The sequence below is a fragment of the Podarcis erhardii genome (genome assembly GCF_964252035.2).
Source record: "Podarcis erhardii genome assembly, chromosome: 2".
Taxonomy (NCBI): domain Eukaryota; kingdom Metazoa; phylum Chordata; class Lepidosauria; order Squamata; family Lacertidae; genus Podarcis; species Podarcis erhardii.
In genome coordinates this window covers 35,855,315-35,875,532 of record NC_138498.1, presented here as the reverse complement: position 1 = coordinate 35,875,532, position 20,218 = coordinate 35,855,315, and the positions used below count along the sequence as shown (strand labels likewise).

Here is a 20,218-nt window from a genome sequence, read left to right as displayed (position 1 = left end):
GCTCTTAACCTGAAGCACTATTTCTGGGTTAGTGGAGTCTGTAACCTGAAGCGTATGTAACCCGAGGTACCACTGTATAAGGAAGAGCTCTCAACCTAGTTAATAATAATAATAATAATAATAATAATAAGGGTTAATAATAATAATTATTATTTATACCCCGTCCTCCCCAGCCATGGCCGGGCTCAGAGCAGCTTACAAGCAATAATAAAAACAAGTTGAATGATTACAACTTAAAAACAAAATTAAAATACAACATCAAAATATTGAAACATTAAAATGTAGCCTCATCACAGGAGGAGAAGGAAAAGAAAAAAGAAAGAGAGGGAGGGAATCAAATTGGCTCCAAGCCAAAGGCCAGGCGGAACAACTCTGTCTTACAGGCCCTGCGGAAAGAAATAAGATCTTGCAGGGCCCTGGTCTCATGAGACAGAGCGTTCCACCAGGCCGGAGCCAGAGTTGAAAAGGCCCTGGCTCTGGTTGAAGCCAATCTAACTTCCTTAGGGCCCGGGACCACTAGGGTGTTGCTATTTATGGACCTTGAGGCTCTCCGTGGGGCATACCGGGAGAGGCAGTCCCGTAGGTACGAGGGTCGTAGGCCATGAAGGGCTTTAAAGGTCAAAAGCAGCACCTTAAATCTGACCCTGTACTCCACCGGGAGCCAGTGCAGTTTGAAAAGCACTGGGTGAATATGCTGCCATGGCAGAGACCCCGTGAGGAGCCTCGCTGCAGCATTCTGCACCCGCTGGAGTTTCTGGGACAGCTTCAAGGGCAGCCCCGCGCAGAGCGAATTACAGTAGTCAAGCCTGGAGATGACCGTCACATGGATCACTGTGGCCAGGTCGGGGCGGGAAAGGTAAGGGACCAACCGCTTCATGCGGCGAAGGTGGAAAAATGTCGCCTTGGCTGTTGCTGTAACTTGCGCCTCCATGGAAAGGGAGGCGTCAAGGATTACACCCAAACTCTTAACGGAGGCAATGGCACTAATTGGGCCCCCGCAAGAGAAGGGAGTTGGTCCCTCATCCCCATGCCATCCCGACCCAGCCATAGGACCTCTGTCTTCGAAGGATTTAGTTTCAATCGGCTCCCACAAAACCAGCCACAGCTTCCAAGCATCTGGTCAGTGTGTTCGGGGCCGAGTCGGTGTGGCCATCCATCAGCAGATAGAGCTGAGTGTCATCAGCATATTAGTGACAGCCCAGCCCAAAGCTCTGGACAATCTGGGCAAGGGGGCACATAAAGATGTTAAAAAGCATCGGGGAGAGAATTGCGCCCTGCGGCACTCCACACACCAAGGAATGGCACGACGACATTTCCCTCCCTAGTGCCACCCTCTGTCCCCGACCAGAGATAACAGAGCACAGCCTGTTACGGGCTATGCCCTGTATCCCCACGTCTGCGAGGCGGTGGTCCAGAAGATCATGATCAACCATGTCAAAGGCTGCTGACAAATCTAAAAGGATCACCAGTCCTGACCCGCCTCGATCCAGTTGTCTACGGAGATAATCTGTTAGAGCAACCAGAGCCGCCTCGGTCCCAAAACCAGGACGGAAACCGGACTGAAATGGATCTAAAGCCGATGTTTCCCCCAGAAACCTACCAAGCTGTTCAGCAACCGCTCTCTCAATTACCTTACCCAGATATGGAAGATTTGAAACTGGGCGGTAATTGGATAGGTCTAAGGGATCTAATGAAGTTTTCTTTAAGAGTGGACACACTACTGCTACCTTCAGTTCCCCTGGGAATGTCCCCGTGTCAAGGGACAAATTGATAATTTCAACCAGGGGGGTCCACGCGACATCTGGAAACTCCCTAATCAGCCAAGATGGGCATGGATCAAGGAGGCAGGTGGTGGGCCTACCAACTTGGAGGAATCTATCTACATCAGCAGGGAGTATCCAATCAAACTGGTCCAACACTGGACCTAAAGTCAGTCGAGGGGCCTTTGATTCAGTGAGGGGCTATGACAGGAAGAGAAAAACAGTATTGCACGACCACATTACACAGAATGTAGGAGGCCAAACAAGACCATTTAAACTGTCTGTTTTGGAATGTGGTACACAGCATTTAATATACGCTAGGCACATTTTGCCCTTGCTATCGGCCACTTGCGACCGAGTGAAGATTCCTGGGAGCCAGGATGGCACCTGAAATCACCACCTGGAGGTGCATCCCTGGGGATCCTTGGATCTTGATTGCTTTCATACACTAGCAACACATCCTGTACAATTCTATTCGTTTTATTTGATCTGCACAATCAGAATGAATTTCAGGGACCAAAAAAGTTGTATGGTTGGCGGGGAAGACTTTTGAGCCATCAGGCCCCCAAATGGCAACTAGGCATTCCCTTCTGGTGACTGTAACCCTGGTTTAAAGAGCCATTTGGCACCTAGCTTATATATCCGTGTTTCTAACACCGCTAGTATGGCATAACTTTGATGCTTCCATACATTCAATGTAGTATCTATATGGCACATGTAGTGCAGCACATGCTTGTCATGCAAAAGGTCCCAGGTTCCATTCCTGGCCCTCCAGAAAAAATGAAAAACCCTACTTAAATTAGTGGATAGCGGGAAAGGAGCTTGCCCAAGGCTCTGGAGAACTACTGACAGAACAGACAACACCATGCTAGAATATTATGTAAATGAGTAGATTTATATTTAAAAAATCACAAAATAAACTTAAGAGTTTATGTGGAAAAGATTACATTAGTGTACCATCAGTATAGTTTACCTAGTCAGCATAAAGTTTAGCATGTCAATGCAAGGAATGCCCAAGATTCTGGCCACAGCACAATTCAACATACAATGATAGCTGCTGATCACACTGACATGGCACAGACACTGCTAAATGATGGTCAGAAGACAGGAAGCATACTGTGAAACTGCTCCTGCTTTTCCTTTCCTTGGTTTGCTCTAACATTTTCACCAAGGTTAGTGCAAATCAGCAGGCTTGTATCAGGGTCTGCAAATCATCTCTGAACTTTGCTTGGCATCAGTACATACTGCAATGCTACACTTGGGGCAAAATTGGAAAAGATAAGCAAATTCATACAGGAGAGAGGAGGAAGGCGGGAACACACGCCAGTGGCATCCTCTTACGTCTATTCTGCAGCACTTAATTATTTACAACAACTCCCCACTCCCGTGCCAAAAATCAGTTGCTATGACTAAATCCCCAGTGTCACTCACTGGGACGTGACAGTTTGAGCATATTACACCAATCCTGGCCCAACTGCACTGCCTGCCAATTATTTTTTGGGCCCAATCTGAACTGCTGGTTTTGACCTATAAAGTCTTAAACAGCTCAGGACCGCAATACCTGAAGGACCACCTCTCCCCCATATAAACCATCCCGGAATCTGCATTAATCATTTGAGGCCCATCTTTATGTTGTTCCTCCATATTAGGTCTGGAGGGTGGCAACACGAGAACTTTCTGGGCAGCATGGCTCACCACATACTCCAGTATTTATTAAACACAAGGCAGTATTAAACACTGAATAGATTCAAATAAGTACACATGTACTCTTAGAAAAATATGCTTGCACATGGCAAGAAGCAATCTGATCATTCACAATATGTGCGTTGAACGGACTAGGTTTTCAGCCAATAGCCATCAGAACCCATGCAAAATATTTCATAATGTAGTGAGTTACCTAATTTGTTCTAGAAAGTCATTTTAGTAGCCTTTCAAAATCTGGGCTATTTCTAAGTGTTTCAAGAGTTCCTTCCCACAGACCCCACAAAAAGATTTTGCACCAGCTTGTCAACAATATGAGAGGCAAATGATGAACTAATCATGCTATTTACACTGTATTCCCATCATAACACTCTTCCAAATACCTTTAGGTCATCAGCCTCAGGTTTTTCAGTCTCTGAATCGTCATCTTCCTATAAGACAAAGAATTTACAGGATTAAGCTTTAAAGAGTGGGCTCAGCAAGTTCTTGCATGTGTTGCAAGGGACTTGCATTAAATAGCCCAGCTTCACCTCTGCATTCAGCTGAGCTGTTCTTGCAATGCTTTCCCCTCCCTCTGATAAAACATCAATTCAGATAAAATATGACATTAACAAGACATCTGTACATCTAATCAAACAGGTGTCGGTATAGATTCCAAATGCCCATATAACATTTGATTTGTCGAAAAACAGACAACAAAAAGGCCAGCACAGATAGGAAAAGAAATTTGTGTCAAGAGGAAATTATTCACTGCCACTCTTTTATACAAAGACTGTTCATAAAGAGTGAACAAACATGAGATCTAAACACGCTAGCAATTATTAACACCTCTCTGATTTTGTGACCTCCAAAACACAGTGTATGCTCACCGAGTCCGAACTGGCAGTGACTGACCAAGAATAAGGCACTGGGGCTGTAGTGGATAGCTTAGTAAAAACATCAATCCAGTGTGTGACAGCTGAGATGATGATGAATACTATGCTAGGAATCATTAGTAAAAGGACTGAATACGGAACTGCCAATATAAAAATGCCATTCATTATATGGTGCAACCATTATGAGAAACCAGTGTACTGTTCTGTCTGTGTTATCTCAAAAAAGATATTAGAAAGGTTCGGGGGGGGGGCATCACCAAGGGGACAGAGGAAAGGTTACAACATATGGGACTTTTTAGTCTAGAGAAAAGGTGAATAAGAAGTTGATAAAATGATGCATAGTATGGAGAAAGTAGATGCAGAGAAGTTTTTTGCCCTCTCATGACACTCATGGATGAAGCTCAATTTTAGAAGAGTCAGGACAATACTTTTTCACACAGTGCATACCTAAACAATGGAACTCGCTCCCAAATCCCAAGTGATGGCTACCAGTTTGTATGCCTTTAGACAATTAGACAAATTCATGGAGGATAAGGCTATGTTCTACCTCCAGTGTCAGATGCAGTAGGCCTCTGAATACCAGTTCAGAGGAATCTCAGGATAGGAGAGTGCTGTTGCACTCAGGTTCTGATAGTGGGCTTCCTATAGGCATCTAGTTGCCCACTGTGTTGGACAAGATGGTCCTTTGGCCCATTCCAGCAGGCTCTTCTTATGCTCTTAAACCAACAAAATCCACACCTCTGAAGAGGACAACCCAAATTGTTGGTGAAGATGAAATCAGTGTGAGAATGGGGAAGACAGTATTTAAGAAGATCAGCATACAAGTATTGCCTTGAAGTTACATTATCAGACTTCCGGGTCGGCGCCATCGCCGAATGGCGGACTCCCTCCGAGCTCCGGAGGGAGCCTGCACGGCAGGGGCTGGGTCCTACCGCACCGGCGATGCGGGGACCCTTAAAAACCACGGCCACGGGGGCCGTGGACATGGAGACTCGGCTGACACCGTTAGCGCCCTCCCGACTCGTGAAGGAGCCTTTTTAAAGGCTACGGATCGGGTGCCGGGGAGAAGCGTGGTGTTTTGAGTCCTCTGCTATCCCTGCCGTGCGAAGCCGCATGCCATTCGGCGGAGAGCGCTGGCTTCTTCCTTTGAAAATTCGGACCTAAAAGAACAACCTGTAAGTAATTGGAACTTGGACTAAAAAGAGGGACAAAAATTTTAAAAATTTCGGAGCGAGCGGGGGAGGCGCAAAAAAGGAAGTCAGCCACCCCCTCCATTGTAGAAGGGTCAAAGCAAAGGATCTGATAACTAAGATCGAAGTAACATCATTTTGGCAAGTTTTTAACCTCACGAGTGAAGAATATGAGTTTGAGCTGGAGGAGGAAAGTAGAATTCGGACTTAAAAACAACCCCCCCTGGAACCCCGGGAGTGATCGATGACGGAGTTTGGAGAGGAGAAAGGCAAGTTTTGACAGCTGTCAAAGAGCTGTCAAAGCGGAAAATAAGATAGAGACTATGTTACAAGGACTTTGCTGGTTATATTTGTTATAAATTGGATACAAATTGTTTTAAATAAGGATTACAAAGTTACTAGGGCTAATGGACGCGATCTGGAAGAGAACTCAGTTTTTGCAATCCACCTAGAGGAGCCGAGGGATATTACAAGTTTTAGCTGGAAATTGGAACTGAACTGTTTATCTCCTGGGAAACTGCAGAAATGGAACATTATTATGACTACAGAGGCCACTACACCGAAGAAGACAATGGAATCATCTGTTGTGGAATGAAAGGAACTTGACGTAATGTTTTGTTTCTGAATAACAAGCCTCTGTAAAGGAACTAACTTTTGGAATTAGGACATTTGTGCAGGAAAACAGGGACAGAAAGAAATAGAAAGAGGAGTGTGATCAATAAGAACAACAAAATAACAAGAATTGGACCAAGTCAAAAGTGGGGACATTTGGGACATCCAGATTTGACAAGCTTAAGGATTATAATTTGGAGTTTTTCACTCCTGGATATAAAAATCTGGATGGAAAAAATGGGCCTCTCTTTGAGACAGAATCCTTCCATGATTGGACATTCGAAACTAAAGAGGACTGGCAAAGGACTATGATTTAGAGAGAGTGGAAATATCGGACATTGAGGAACATTGGGAACGCAACCGGGAAAAGGGGGGGTGGGAAATGTGGAATCCTTAAAGGCGTAAACTATGTTTTATTTAGGCTATATACATCTACATGGTATTCTAAAGTGGGGAACTCGTGGTGGGAATAAGCCGATTTTAGGGGAATGGAAAATAATGTTTTTTTTAAAAAAAAAAAAAAAATTGGGTTAAGGATAACAAGTTTGAATTGAGGAGAAGAACTTGTTGAGATCATTTGAGAGATTTGGAATACAAGGGGGGGAGGGAAGGGGAAGTCCTGAAAGGATGTAACTGGAAAAAGATTTGAAATTGGATGTTTTATTAATTTGTAATTAATTGGAAAATTTTAATAAATATTATTAAAAAAAAAAGAAGAAGTTACATTATCAATCTGTTGGTTCTGATAATTGCTAAAGAACAATTCAATGAAGTCCCAAAGTTTCCATTCTCTTTCAGCAGCAGAGACCAAAATTATTACCACACCCATTTTGTGCATCTTTTTACAACTGATGTAGACCTAGCAGGTTCTCTATGAGACTTGTATACTGAACAATTGCCATTTCACAGACACCAAAAGAAAAATCAACCAAGACTATAAAAAGGTAGTTTACCCTCATCCCATTCCCAATAAAAAGGATTACCTAAGTTTTAACAAGAACAAAAGCTTAGTTACTGTATTATGTAAAACATTAAATAAAAATTCCACTAAATACAAACATGCTTTGTTCTCAGGTAAAATAATACCAATTAAAGGCACTGTTATTCAAGCTAAAGTGAATACCATACGGAACAATAGGGAATTAGACCATAGTCTGAAAAACTGTCCTCAAGATATTTACTTTTTAATGTGTTTGGTTCTAAGAATGTTGTTAATTTTTATTTCTGAACAATATACATATGCAAAGTTGTCACCAGACAAAAGGAACACGTATGCAGACAGGAAGCCACATATACTGCAGTAGTACTTTGCTTCTTGCAAACTAGTAAAAACAAACAGAAATGCACAGGACTTCTGTTGGAAAAGGCTGTGAAAGGTGAAACGAGTACTATAAAATGAAAAAAAGTTTGGAGAAATGTTCATCACAGTAACCTCTTACAAAATGCCATCTGAGTGTCTGCTCTAGCAATTTTACAGATAATGATAAGCACAATGCTAAAAGATCTTAACCCAGCAAGAAACCATTACTGCAAAACAACTGGAGCAAATTGTCCTCTCCCTCTGACAGGTTACAGGATGAAATTTATAGAGTTACAACCCGACACACACAAACCAGGTATAGGACAAGACATTTCAAATGTCTGTCATGCTAATATTGCCAACATCATCAAGCAACTATTTTAATATAAACTGTATTGTAGATTCCCCCCGCCCCGCCCCACTTAATCTTCTTGTGTACTAGACATTTCTCACACAGTGCAGGAAATGGAATTTACTACTGTAATAAAATATATGGTGTAAAGGAACACCTTCTCCAGCATATCTTAGACTACAGGTCTACCACAGACCCTTCTCAGACATCTTTCGTCATACATTTTAACAGCTTATTTGAGATAATGTTGTTCCTTAAAATTGGAGGGGAGGAAATACAACTAAGTTTCTTTTACAACTTGTCTAGGGTACAGACCACTTAGTAAAAGAACTGACAACTTAAATAGGAGCCATAGAGAATGTTACTGTAACAAGTGGATGCCAAAGAGCCCACTATAAGACTGAAGGGATGGCTTGTTGGTAGAGCAGGAGACTCTTAATCTCAGGGTTGTGGGTTCAAGCACCACTTTGGGTAAAGGATTCCTGCCTTCCAGGGGGTTGGACAACATTACCCCAGTTGTCCCTTCCAACTCTACAGTTCTATGAAAAGTCATACTTCCAGATGTGTTAAGATTTACTTTTCTGACATTTTAAGCTATAACTCCATAAGCACATACATAGCAATAAGAGAAAGAAATAAGAGGTGAGGAGTCAGGCAAATCTATTACAAAGTGGAAGGCACAAAAGAATTTTGTATAGACTCAGCATTAATATAATTATATACCTACCGATTGTCTACTATTTTCATCTTCATCGTCATCATAACCATCCTCCTCTCCCTCCATTTTACTGAAGTCATCCTCTCCGTAGCCTTCTGACACCAGACCTCCTTTTTCTTCTACCTCATCCAAAACAAGGGGGGGGGGGATGAAAAAATCAAGTTAGTGATCATTTGGTATTCCAGTGGAAACATATGCAAGAAATTGATACAGATTTAACAATAGCATGTGTTTTTGTAGAAAAATGGGGGGTTGGCTTTTGCTGCCCAACTCCCCAAGGGACTGAGTCCCCATAGTCCATGATTGGTCAGAGATGCATAGATGGAGGCAAGGATCCAGTGAAAGCAAAGAATATCTTTCATTATCTGTTGCAACAGAGTCACACTTGCAAGGAGGTGAAAGAGACCCAGAATAAAGGTGTGCAAGCCCCTATAAAGACTTTTGAAACTGCACACCCCTTAGCCCAAGACCACCCCAAAAACATCATACATACATCACAGAAGAAGGCAGTCTCCAGCAGAAATCTGAGTGCAACTTCTCTCCTGTCTATCAAGGTATCTGATAACATCTTCCTGATTGCATTGCCTGGGTAGCCAGACCATTCCTTTTGAGTTGATAAATACTATAGTTCCTGATTATCTTCTTTACTAATTTATACCTATTGATAGCCTGCTCACCTTAACAGATTCTTGCCAGACTGAATTTGCTGGGAGATGTAAGCCGCTACATTACAGGTAGTTTTATTAACTGGATTTGGAGGTGAAAAGATAATTGGAAAACTTCCTCCAACTGTAGAGAAATATTTGAGGCCCTTTTGGAAGGGACAAAATGGCTTCAGATATGTGGTTTATATACGTGGTTACATTTATGAACATTTAATCTATATTTGAAACATTAGAATTCTTATAACAATTAATACACAGACACACACAAAAACAACTGCAAGGGGCCCTTAAAATTGTGTGATGGCCCCAATAATTACAAATTTGGGCACACAATTCACAGCTTTCATAAAATCAAACACTGCAGCTGCATATTGCAGTTGTTGTTGTTGTTAAGAAGCTAACAGCACATTTTACATATAAAGGTTCCACAGTGGCTGCACATCAGAAGCTAGTTTTGAATCATGGGCATTTGAAATACACCTCTGAGAAAGAAAACTGGCTGGAAGGCAGACATCACGGGGGGAGGGGACTAAGGTCCTGCGTAGGCTTGGGGATGGGGAAATAAATCAGTGGCGCAACATATGCTTTATAAGTAGAACGCCTAATGCCAAGCATCTCCGTTTAAAAGGATATCAAGCACTAATGCCAAGGAAGAGCCAATGGCCCAAGCTTTTGGGATCGACTGCCAGGCACAATACAGCAGCGAATAACAATAATTTACGTCAGGGCCAGATTTAGATTTGATGAGGCCCTAAGCTTCTGAAGGTAATGGGACCCTTTATATGTCCTTTATATGTCCAGCTGTCCTTTGTCAACAACAAATTGTGACTTTTTGGTGTCTTGAATATATGCTATATGATAATTTATGGACCTAACAGGTATCTAAAGCCATTAGCACATAATAGGAGCCTACACAACACAAAACACTGTTGCTGTATGTAGGTCTTATTTTATTTGTTTTTTTATCTTATATTTTGGAAATTTACATCCAGTTTTTTTCCTTTAATTTTTTTTGCCCCCCCCCCCAAGAGAGTGGGGCCCTAGCTATAGCTTGTTTAGCTTATACGTAAATCCGTCACGTAAATTCTAGGTAGCCTCACTATATGCCCTAAACACAAAGTAACGCTAGGCAGAAGATGCTGTTTGGCGAAACGCCACGTCGTCATCCATCATCCCAGAGAAGCGTGATTATTTCCCCCCTTTACCGAACAACGGCGGGGCGGGGAATATCCTCCCACCACAGACCCCTCCAGCTTTCCGTGGAGGCCCCGGCGTAAAAAAAGACATCCCCGAACACTCATTAATCCTTAATTCCCTCCCCGCTCCGCCATAGTCCCACCAAGGCCTCACCCGTCGTCCCTGCTCCTCGCTCGCTGGCCGCTCCACCGGCCTCACTATCGGATTCGGGCTCGGAATCCTCAGCATAAACGGCCAAAGAAGAGAGGACGCTTTTCTTCGCCGCCGCCATTTTCTTCTATCCGAGCGTCGCGAGCGAATTGCCTTCCGGCGCGCGCGAGTGACGCACGAGGCGGTCTGCTGGGGAAAATGCTGTTGCCGCGGCAACCGCTCTCATAGCCTCCCGAACGGAATCCGTCGCGGACGTCATCTCGCCGCGCGCCCAATCCGTGCCGCTGCCGGAAACTGCCTGAGCGCGCGGGTGGCGGGTGGGCGGTAAGCGGCGACTCGGAAGGGCCCAGGAGTGTCGTTGGACGATGTTGTAAAACTAAAACACTCGCTCTGACAGAGGCGTAGCTGGGAGCCAGTGGCCTGCCTTCTCTGAGACGGAGGGTACTGGAGTGCGCGCGAAGTCGAAAGCCGGGCTGAGGCTCTCCACGTAGTCCCCTCTCTTTCGCCCTCCCGCTTTATCTGTGGTAGTTCTGGGCAGCTGGACATTATTTGGGAAGAAGGAAACGGAAACTGGTCAGGGAAGGCCTTGCAACTCTAGTAAAATTCAGGAGGAAGAGGGTCGTTAAGAATCGTAGTGTTATGGCTACACAGTAAGGGTGGGAGCTGATTTACCTTTGTGCTTAGGAATTGTTTCAGTTTCTTTCCCCTGAAAGAGCTGGCATGTGAGTTGGGTTAAAAGGATGTATAAATGGGTTTGAGGTCAGGCTTCAGAGGAAGTAACATAACTTAAAAAGCAGCCGTAGGATTAGGAGGAGCGAAGAAAATCAGCCCAAAAGTGACTGGCAGCAGCTAATCAGAAGCAGTGTGTTCTGCTATGAGAGGTATTTTTGCTTTCAGGTAGCATCCTCTTCTGCTGCGCCTACATCTTTGGCTTTTCGGATGGCGCAGGCATTTCGAGAACTCTTTCTGTTTTATTGGATTACATAGCTGAATGTAGATGTTTGTGCCAAAAGGAAAGTGTGGACATAAGTAAGTTTGGGTATATCTAAATGGGGCTGTTCCACTCTGCCTGCCCTGAGAAGCTGCTTGTGGCTAAATGATGGATTGTAGCAGACAATGATAATTGCACAACGATCCTCTCCTTATCTCTATTTTGAATTATCTCCAGTATCTCCTTATAAGATGAGTAACTGCTCTTCCTCAAGACTAGACGATAGAGTTCAACGAACTCTGAAAAAAGTGTTTGGATTTGACACTTTCAAGACTTCATTGCAGGAAAGTGCAACCAGAACTGTTGTGAAAGGTAAATTGCAAACACCTGTTTTTGCAATATATAGTAGGGTTGAATAATTTTGCCTTTTTCTTTTTTACATACTATTCAAAACACCACAGTTCCTTCATTTCTGCTAAATGTAAAAACATGATGACAAATGATACTTACAGAAATTAGATTTCTGCTTTTGAGTTTGCATTAATTACACTATATGGTACAAAGGCTATACAATTTGTATAAATCTATTTCCCCTATAGCTGAAGGTGTTCTGGTCAAATTTTAGGCAGGGGTGGCTGACCTGTGGCCCTCCAGGTGTTACTGATAGAAACTGCAAATCCAACAGCACTTGTGGGGCCGCAAGTTAGCGAGCCCTACTTTATTTATTAAATTTATATCCTCTTCTTCCCAAAGGAGCATAGGACTTACAATCCATTATAAATTCCTCAGTTAAATGTCTCTTACAGGGAACAAGTGAATGCTTGGCCAAGGCTGCTGCCCAAGGGAATAAGCTCTATTGAACAGTGAGGTATACTTCCAAGCAAACATGGGTTGCACTCTCAGTCTCTTAAATTCACTGTGTCCTAATCTACTTCTTTGGTTATGGAAATTCCTGTATTTTTTGGGTTATTAGGTTTGCAGCATGGTGCTAAATGTGCTTGCTGGGAAGTAAGCCTCATTCTGTTCACTGACATTTACTGTCAATTAATTGTGTTTATGTTTTGCAGTATGTTTTCTGAAAGTGGGTTGCCTTAAGCTGAGCAAAGCTTTAAACCTGGAACAGTTGCACCCAAACTTAAAGCATGATTCACTGTGTGATACTGGCATTGGTGCTTGAGAAGTAGAAGCAGCCAGAGATACCATACAGGTGTTGTGTTTTCCAGCTGGGAGCTGAAAGGCAGTCAAGAGACATTCCACATTTAGATTTTGGCCATTTCATTATATTTATTTGTATGGCTGTGCATTGAGGCATAGTCTACTACAAAGCTGGGTTTTATGTTGTCATTTGATGGCTGGCATATGCCCCTGCTTGGCCATTAAGAGATGTGGAAACCTAGAAAATTTGAGAAAGGGGACATTTCCCATCCCTATCTTTCTTGGCCTTCACAGTCTATTGGCTATGAACAGAAGTTGGGTACCCATTGCATTTTTCTAGTGCAGGGCTTTCTGGAGGGTAGGATCTGAACCCAATGGCTTCAAGTCAGAAGAAAGAAGATTCTGACTCAACATCAGAAATAGCATTCTGGCAGGAAGAGCTGTTTGACAGTGGAATGGACTCTCAGAAGGTGGTGGACTCTCCTGGTTTTTAAGCAGAGGTTGAATGGCCATCTGTTACGGATGCTTTAGTTGAGATTCCAGCATTTCAGGGTGTTGGACTAGTTGAGCCCCTTCCAACTCTACAGTCTATGATTCTGTGTAACAAGTGTTCTATTTTTCTGTTAACTATCAATTTATTTTCTTGCCAGCACAATGTTTATCTAGATATTTTGTAAATGTTATCAGCTTTCCCCAAAACACTTAGTGTCCACGCCCCCAGCCCAGAAATGCAGATAAATATATTTGTGTTTTAAAAAGCCTTGATTGCTGCACTGTTGCCTTTGCAGGGGAGAAGGATGTCTTTGTATGCATGCCCACTGGCGCAGGGAAATCCCTGTGCTACCAGCTTCCAGCAGTCCTGGCAACAGGAATCACTATTGTAATTTCACCTTTAATTTCACTGATTCAGGTAATACCTCTTATTGTAAGAAAGAAAGGAATCTTGAAGAACCCGTTGTGTCTTGCTTATGGTCAAAAAAGTAAAATCTGAGATGATTGAAATAGAATAGGTACCATATTAGCTGAATCCACCTCATCTGTGGTGTCTAGTTGACCAAACACAGATCATAGTTATGTTAATGTATAATTCAGTAGTGTGCTATAACCTGATAGAAATAATCCTTTTTATAATAATTCCTAATATTCTTAATGTATTGGATGTTTGAGTGAAGGTTATTCTGTGTTTTTTTAATGTATCTGTTATGCAGATAAAAATGCAATATATTGACACAATTCCCTGTTCTCTAAAGTAAACTAATATGGTTTCTTGAACTTCACTACCTAAGAGAAACAAATTGATTGCCAGACATTGTGAAATTATCATTGCTAATGAAATAGACTAGAGAGTGACAGTCTTGTCATTTGATTATGTTAGGCTGCCTAATTACAACCAATTTCTGTAAATGAACAATATTTTAAGTCTTTAAAATAAATATAACATGGAGATGTGTTTTGCAAACTACAGGGCTGGTGGTAAAGCCTGATTGATTAGGATCAATCAATAGTATGACAGCTATTTTGGTAGAAGGATGCTTTCCTCTAAGCACCTTGCTCTTTTTTCTTTCACAGGACCAAGTGGACCATTTGCTCTTGCTCAGCGTGAAAGCCAGCTCTCTTAACTCCAAGATTTCTGCTCAGGAGAAAAAGGCCATCTTAGCTGACTTGATGTGTGACAAGCCTCAGATAAAGCTCCTCTACATCACGCCAGAGATGGCAGCTTCCTCTTCCTTTCAGCCTACCCTGAAGGTTCTAGTGTCTCGAAACCTCCTTTCCTACCTAATAGTTGACGAGGCTCACTGTGTTTCTCAGTGGGGGCATGACTTCCGACCAGACTACCTGAGACTTGGCTCTTTGCGCGGTCAAATACCCAACACTCCATGCATAGCCCTGACGGCCACAGCCACCAAACAGGTCCAAGATGATATTGTTGCATCGCTTAAGCTAAAGAGGCCTGTTGCCACTTTCAAAACACCTTGCTTCAGGTCCAACCTGTTCTATGATGTGCAATATAAAGATACCTTAACGGATCCGTATGAAAACCTGAAACAGTTCTGTCTGAAGTGTCTTGGGCAGAAGGATGACTCTGGGGTGAGTTAAATCTGTAGGAAACATTTTGTTTTTAAAATTTTCTCCCCTGCCTATCTTACTCTAGGCAGCTTTCGTTTTAAGTGGATTGGAATATATTTCCTAAAACTTAATTTTATCGGGGCAGGGGATGAATGAAAGGGGATTCTCGAACAGCAGAGCAGACAGTAAACAGTTAACTCCACTTGGGAAAAAGGCAAGGCCAATCAGGAAAAAACAACAACCTTTGTCTTGTCTAGAAAGGAGGAACCTTCCAGCTTTGGGCTCTGCCTTCTAGAGAAAAGCAGGGCAATGTGGTTGCTCCTGGGCTACTGCTTGGCAGTTGCTTATAGTCCTTAGGCATATACAGGGACAGGGAGAGATTACAATGCTTTTAGAGCATTGGGCGTTGTGATGGTGCCCAGCGCTGTATGATCCTCCAGTTTGCACAGCCTCCAGCTGACAGGGGACAGCTGCCCAGGGTAGCAAACGATCTCCCTGAGCCCCTTGCATCCCCCATCAAGAGAAGGAGATAGCTGCCCAGAGTAGCAAGCAGATTCAAGAGTAGTGAGTAGACGTCTCCAAGCCTCCTGTATGTGGTGCTCTGCTCACCGGCAAAGGGAGTGGCAACGGGGGTGGGGTGGGGCACCACACTGGGCATGTGCAGCACTCAGCATGCTCTCTCACTCTGCAGTCACTGAGGTGCTTCAGAGAAGAAAGCCACCACCTCTCCTGGCAGCCCAGCTCCAAACTCTGCCAATGGACTGGCAGGCCAAATTCTTTAATAATGTCCCTCAGCAGGGGCTCATGGACACCTTGCACAGGGGAGTTGAAGCAATTCTGTCCAGTACTGCCATAGCCTCCATTTCCAGCCAGCAAGCATTGTAAGGGCACCCACTGGATAAGTGCCCATCTTTTACTCTGTTAATCTCTTCAGAACCCCTCACTAATTTGGCAGCCTGGTATCCCAAGGACCAGAGGCTTTGCTTGTAAAGCAATGCTGTCATGCTGTCATTCACTGCGAAGGTAGGATTGAGAGATCTGTCAGAGTCATTCATAGAATTCAAGGACCAGAAGCCCTTCTGTGGATTTAGTGTTCATTGTAGTTCATACATTTTTAAAGCATTTCCCAATAACTTCTTTTAAGGGAGAGGAGGAAGAGTTAAATCTGAAATTCTCAAGAGAGTTGATTTCATTGGATTGCATGTTCCCTTCTATGAAATTCCTGCATAAAATATGTACGATGCTGACCATGAGGCATGCATATGAAAGGCTATTACCACTGGCTGGAATCCATCACAGCACTAAATTTCTTGTTCTGTCAGCACAAGGATTTCTGTTTGTGTGGAAAAGAGGGAAAGTCCTGTTGCACAAGTGGAAATCCTTTTGCTGACAGGGATGTGGCAGTTGAATACCACCCGTTGTTTTGTTCTTCTTGATACCTTGAATCTATACCAGCTCTTAATAACATTAATAGGTTTCCTTATGACACTTTGACTTATGTTGCCTACTCTTCCTCCCCCTGTGTAGCGCTACTCAGGCTGCGGAATTGTCTACTGCAGGAAGAGAGAAGTATGTGAACAAGTGGCTATTGAACTTAGCTACAGAGGAGTCAACTCCAAGGCATATCATGCAGGTAGAAAAAGCTGTGTTACTTTGATTCGTAAGCATTTTTTAAGTATGCGAAAGAGTTCTTTATTCTAGTCTCAGGGTCCAGTCAGTATACTGTGGGTTGTAAAGCCCGGTCTTGACTTGTTTTTCTTTAATATGTTCTTTGGAATGCAAATTTAGTACCACACTGATATGATCTTGCTGAATAGAGTCCATTCCAAAGCACAGGAGCCTTATTATCCTGCCAGATCATTGTGTCAGGGGTAAGATTTCAGGTCGCTCAAAATTCAGGGCCAGAGGGAGTGGCAAAGTCCTGCATCTGTTCTGGACTGCACCTCTCTTCAGCATGGCCAATGGTTAGATATGATGGGGGTTATAATCCATAGCACCTGGGAGGCACTGGGTTTGGGGAGGCTGATGTGTGTGAATGATTGCCATACCCCAGCATTCCTTTCTATTCCTAGTTAACTTTAGCCCAGCTCCCTTTCTCCTAGTCCCTTTTCTCTATGTGCTTTCTTATTGTAATTTCTCCTTTCCTGGACCTCCCCCAAACTTCTCCTGCTCCGGCTTGCTTTTCTTTGCCTCATGATTCTCCCACGCTTCCCTTCCTAGTCCTCCTGTTTCTTCTGCCATTTCTGAACGCTTATCTCAATCCACTACCTTCTTCCCTTTCCCCTTTTTATTTGGCTTGCAACTGGATGTTTAAATTAATGCCAAAAGTGTTGCTAAATTGAGGACTTCTGGTGTATTGACTTTCCCTGAAGCCCTTTGCACTCAACTTTGCTTTAGTTTCCCCACACATGAGTTCCAAGGGAAAACGTCTCATACTTGGCTTCTAAACTTGTTCTGTACTGCTTTTTCGATGATACTTCTTGTCAGTACTAGGTTGAGATCACAGGCAGCTATGCAAGGAACTGGAATGTATACTCTAACACATGCTCCCTGCCATCAGGAGCTGGGTCCTAGAGTGTCACAGGCTGTAGGTGCTGCTCTGTTGACCCAAGCAGGACTTCTAATTCTTCTGCCTGGCCAAACTGGAAGCCTCATTGCTTCCCTGCTAATCACAGTGCTTTACGGACCACATTTTTATTCCCTTTTGTGTCTGAAGGAGGTTTGGGGATCTGAGTACACATAGTCTTGGGAGCTTATGGAGTTAGACTCCATCCTCAGACCATGAGAATTCTGTTTTAGGTCTTGGATTCTCCTCACATATGCTGGCAAAACAGGATAGGAGAAGTAGGCAAGGAGATGGATTCAAAGACAACTAGGGACTGATAGGTTGGTGTGGTTTGCCTCTTGGTGATGACGGTAAGAGCGGAGGTTCTTCCTGCTGGTATCGCACTCTTGTCTTTTGCTTCTTCTCAGGACTGAAAGTAGCAGATAGAACATCGGTTCAGAATGAATGGATGGAGGAGAAGGTTCCAGTTATTGTTGCTACTATCAGTTTTGGAATGGGAGTTGACAAAGCTAATGTCAGGTGTGTGAAGTCATCCCAAATGGGCGATGCATACTGTTTGTTCAATATACATTTGCTCAACATCTGGAAGAACCTGGTACCACTATATTTCCTTGCCTGTCCTTCTTAACAGAAGGGTGTAATTAAAAGCAAAAATTGGGCTTCTCACAGAGTGGTCTCTTTTTTTATGCTTAGTTTTGTCCTGGATTTGTATGCAGTCCTAGTTTTGTTCAGATAGGGATTTGAAAGTAATAGCTTAATTGTCTTACACCATGCAGATTTGTTGCACATTGGAATCTTGCACAATCTATAGCTGGGTATTACCAGGAGTCTGGAAGGGCTGGGAGAGATGGAAAGCCATCCAGCTGTCGCCTCTATTACTCGCGGGATGACAGGGATCAAATCAGCTTCCTGATCAAAAAGGAACTTGCTGCGTTGCAGGTGAGAGCCTTGTGTGACATGGTTCAATGCAGTTCACATGCCTTAGCTAATAGTCCTTTAATTACAATGAACTATATATTATGCTCTTGCATGGATGTAGTGTAATTGTATGTAATTTTAATTTTGTGAGGTCCTTTCACATGCTAATTAAGAGGAAGATATACATTTTACTAAATACGTGGCAGATTTCCCTACTGTCACTTCAGAGGGGCTACATATGGAGTCATTTGTTGCTGCATTAGAGAAGTACTGGAGGCAACATTAGGATGAAAAATATAATATTAAGGTTTGGTTGCACTGAAGTGCACAAAAGGTGCACCTGAAAAGTTTGTGGTTTTACCTATGTGCAGCACTCCTACAGAGTTGAATGAACATTGGTTATTGTGTCACAATGCAACTAGAGGAAAGAGGCGTAGTTCTGAAAGAAAGCTTGCTTTTGAACACAGTGTTTCTAAAAATAAGTGGTTTTGCTTATTTGTTTTTACCTTTCTTCAGGAAAAGCGAGGCTCCAGATGGAAAGACTCCAGTAAAGCTATGTTGAAAGACTTTGATGCTATGGTGGCCTTCTCTGAAGAACTGGGGTAGGTTTATCCTAATAGTTGATGGATTGGAGAAACATATATTTGTTTCCTAGTGATTGGAATCTTGAGGGCTTTGCTTTTTATGACGTGGAAGTGCAACATGATAGACTGATCTCATAATGGGGGTTTGTGTGTATGTGGTAGCACAAATGGCCCATGTTGTATTACCTTTACTAGAGTTCTGCTAAAGGTCTGGTAGGAAATCTATTCTACATATTACTGTATTTTTGGAACCTCTCACTAGCTTTAACTTCTTTGAAAAGAAAGGCAATATGAAACCTAAAGGCTTGATGTAGAAATAATTTTAATTGAATATTGTTTAGTCATGAAGCTTCCTCCTGTGATGTATGGTGGTCCATTGGTTGTGAAACTTTGCATAGAAGTTTGGAATGGTCAGCCCTTTAGAGAGTTGGATATTTTGGATGGAATTCATTGCAGTACTATTATGGTCGTTCCATGAGTGCAAGCTTTCCTGCTTGCCAAATGGAACAATTTCCTCTCTCCCATCCCTGTGCACTCTTCTGGGGTTTCTCCCAACCTCCCAAAGATATATGGGGAGGGCGGGGAGTCTCACTGCATTGGTTCCTGCTAGCGAAACTATTTCGTTGACTGCAGCCTATTGGGTTTCTATTCCTCTCACTGTGCAGATATTGTGTAGGACTGGTTCATCACATGTCTGTGTTATGCATTCCAGCACCAACTGTTGGAATCATGGGAGCAGATGTTTACTGTACTCTGCTTCCATTTGTTTTTGCTTTCACTTCTGACTTCTCTCTGAGGAAGACCGGAGAGAGGAGACATGTTTTCTTTTGTTCTGCCCTATGCTTAATAAAGTAGCTTAGTGCTTACAACCCCAGCCTAGCTCTGACTGCGTTTTATCTCTGCTGGACTCTGGATATGTGCTCAGTGTCTCCAAGGCATGAGTCACTCTAAATTGTCGGGGAAGGCTGTTGGAACTTCCTAGAGCTGCATGCTGATGGGAGGGACAGGCTGGAAACGTTCCTGTCGTTTGCCTGGGGGTCGTCCATGCCCCTGGCCGACCCGACACAGCCCAATATGCACATATCCAGCAGGGGTCCCTAATTACAGACAAGTAACCACTACACAAATTGCAACCTGTACTAAATTGAGAACTCTGTACTTGAAACAAAATGCTATGCTGAAGCTGTCGCTGGCTTATTTTTGGAGAGAAAAGAGTGATATATATCTAGCTAACTCTAGGCAAATGTAGATATGCCCATAATCTAACGCAGATGCCCTACTACAGGAATGGCCATACGGTAGGAGCAAATAAAAATGCTCGACAGCTTTCTTATGATGCACACTGCTGTTACGTTAACTTGCTATTAAAATAAAATAAGGGGACAGATGGAAGGCCATAGTTCCTTATTTTGATTTTCTTATCCTGTGTAACTGTAATTTCTTGGTTCCATAGTCTGAATCTTGTAATGTGAATTTA

The 20,218-nt window shown here is 43.1% G+C and overlaps 2 protein-coding genes across 3 annotated transcripts in view; one reads left to right on the top strand and one right to left on the bottom strand.

Moving 5' to 3' along the window:
* SAP30BP (SAP30 binding protein) overlaps positions 1–10,687 on the bottom strand; it is a 40,496-nt gene extending 29,809 nt beyond the window's left edge. The window contains exons 1-3 of one of the 2 annotated variants that reach the window (XM_081850902.1): positions 10,524–10,685; positions 8,518–8,627; positions 3,845–3,892 (exon numbers count right to left, since the gene is read on the bottom strand). In XM_081850902.1, coding sequence (XP_081707028.1) covers positions 3,845–3,892; positions 8,518–8,627; positions 10,524–10,641 — 276 coding nt within the window. In that variant the 5' untranslated portion in view covers positions 10,642–10,685. Of the gene's footprint in view, positions 1–3,844; positions 3,893–8,517; positions 8,628–10,523 lie in introns of both variants that reach the window. The other variant, XM_081850903.1, reaches the window with a different exon arrangement.
* Positions 10,688–10,850: 163 nt separating this feature from the next.
* RECQL5 (RecQ like helicase 5) overlaps positions 10,851–20,218 on the top strand; it is a 47,187-nt gene continuing 37,819 nt past the window's right edge. Inside the window, 7 exon segments of the mRNA XM_081850699.1 lie at positions 10,851–11,823; positions 13,395–13,516; positions 14,176–14,694; positions 16,201–16,306; positions 17,647–17,758; positions 18,016–18,178; positions 18,674–18,759. Of these exon segments, the coding sequence (XP_081706825.1) occupies positions 11,637–11,823; positions 13,395–13,516; positions 14,176–14,694; positions 16,201–16,306; positions 17,647–17,758; positions 18,016–18,178; positions 18,674–18,759 (1,295 nt within the window). The 5' untranslated portion in view covers positions 10,851–11,636.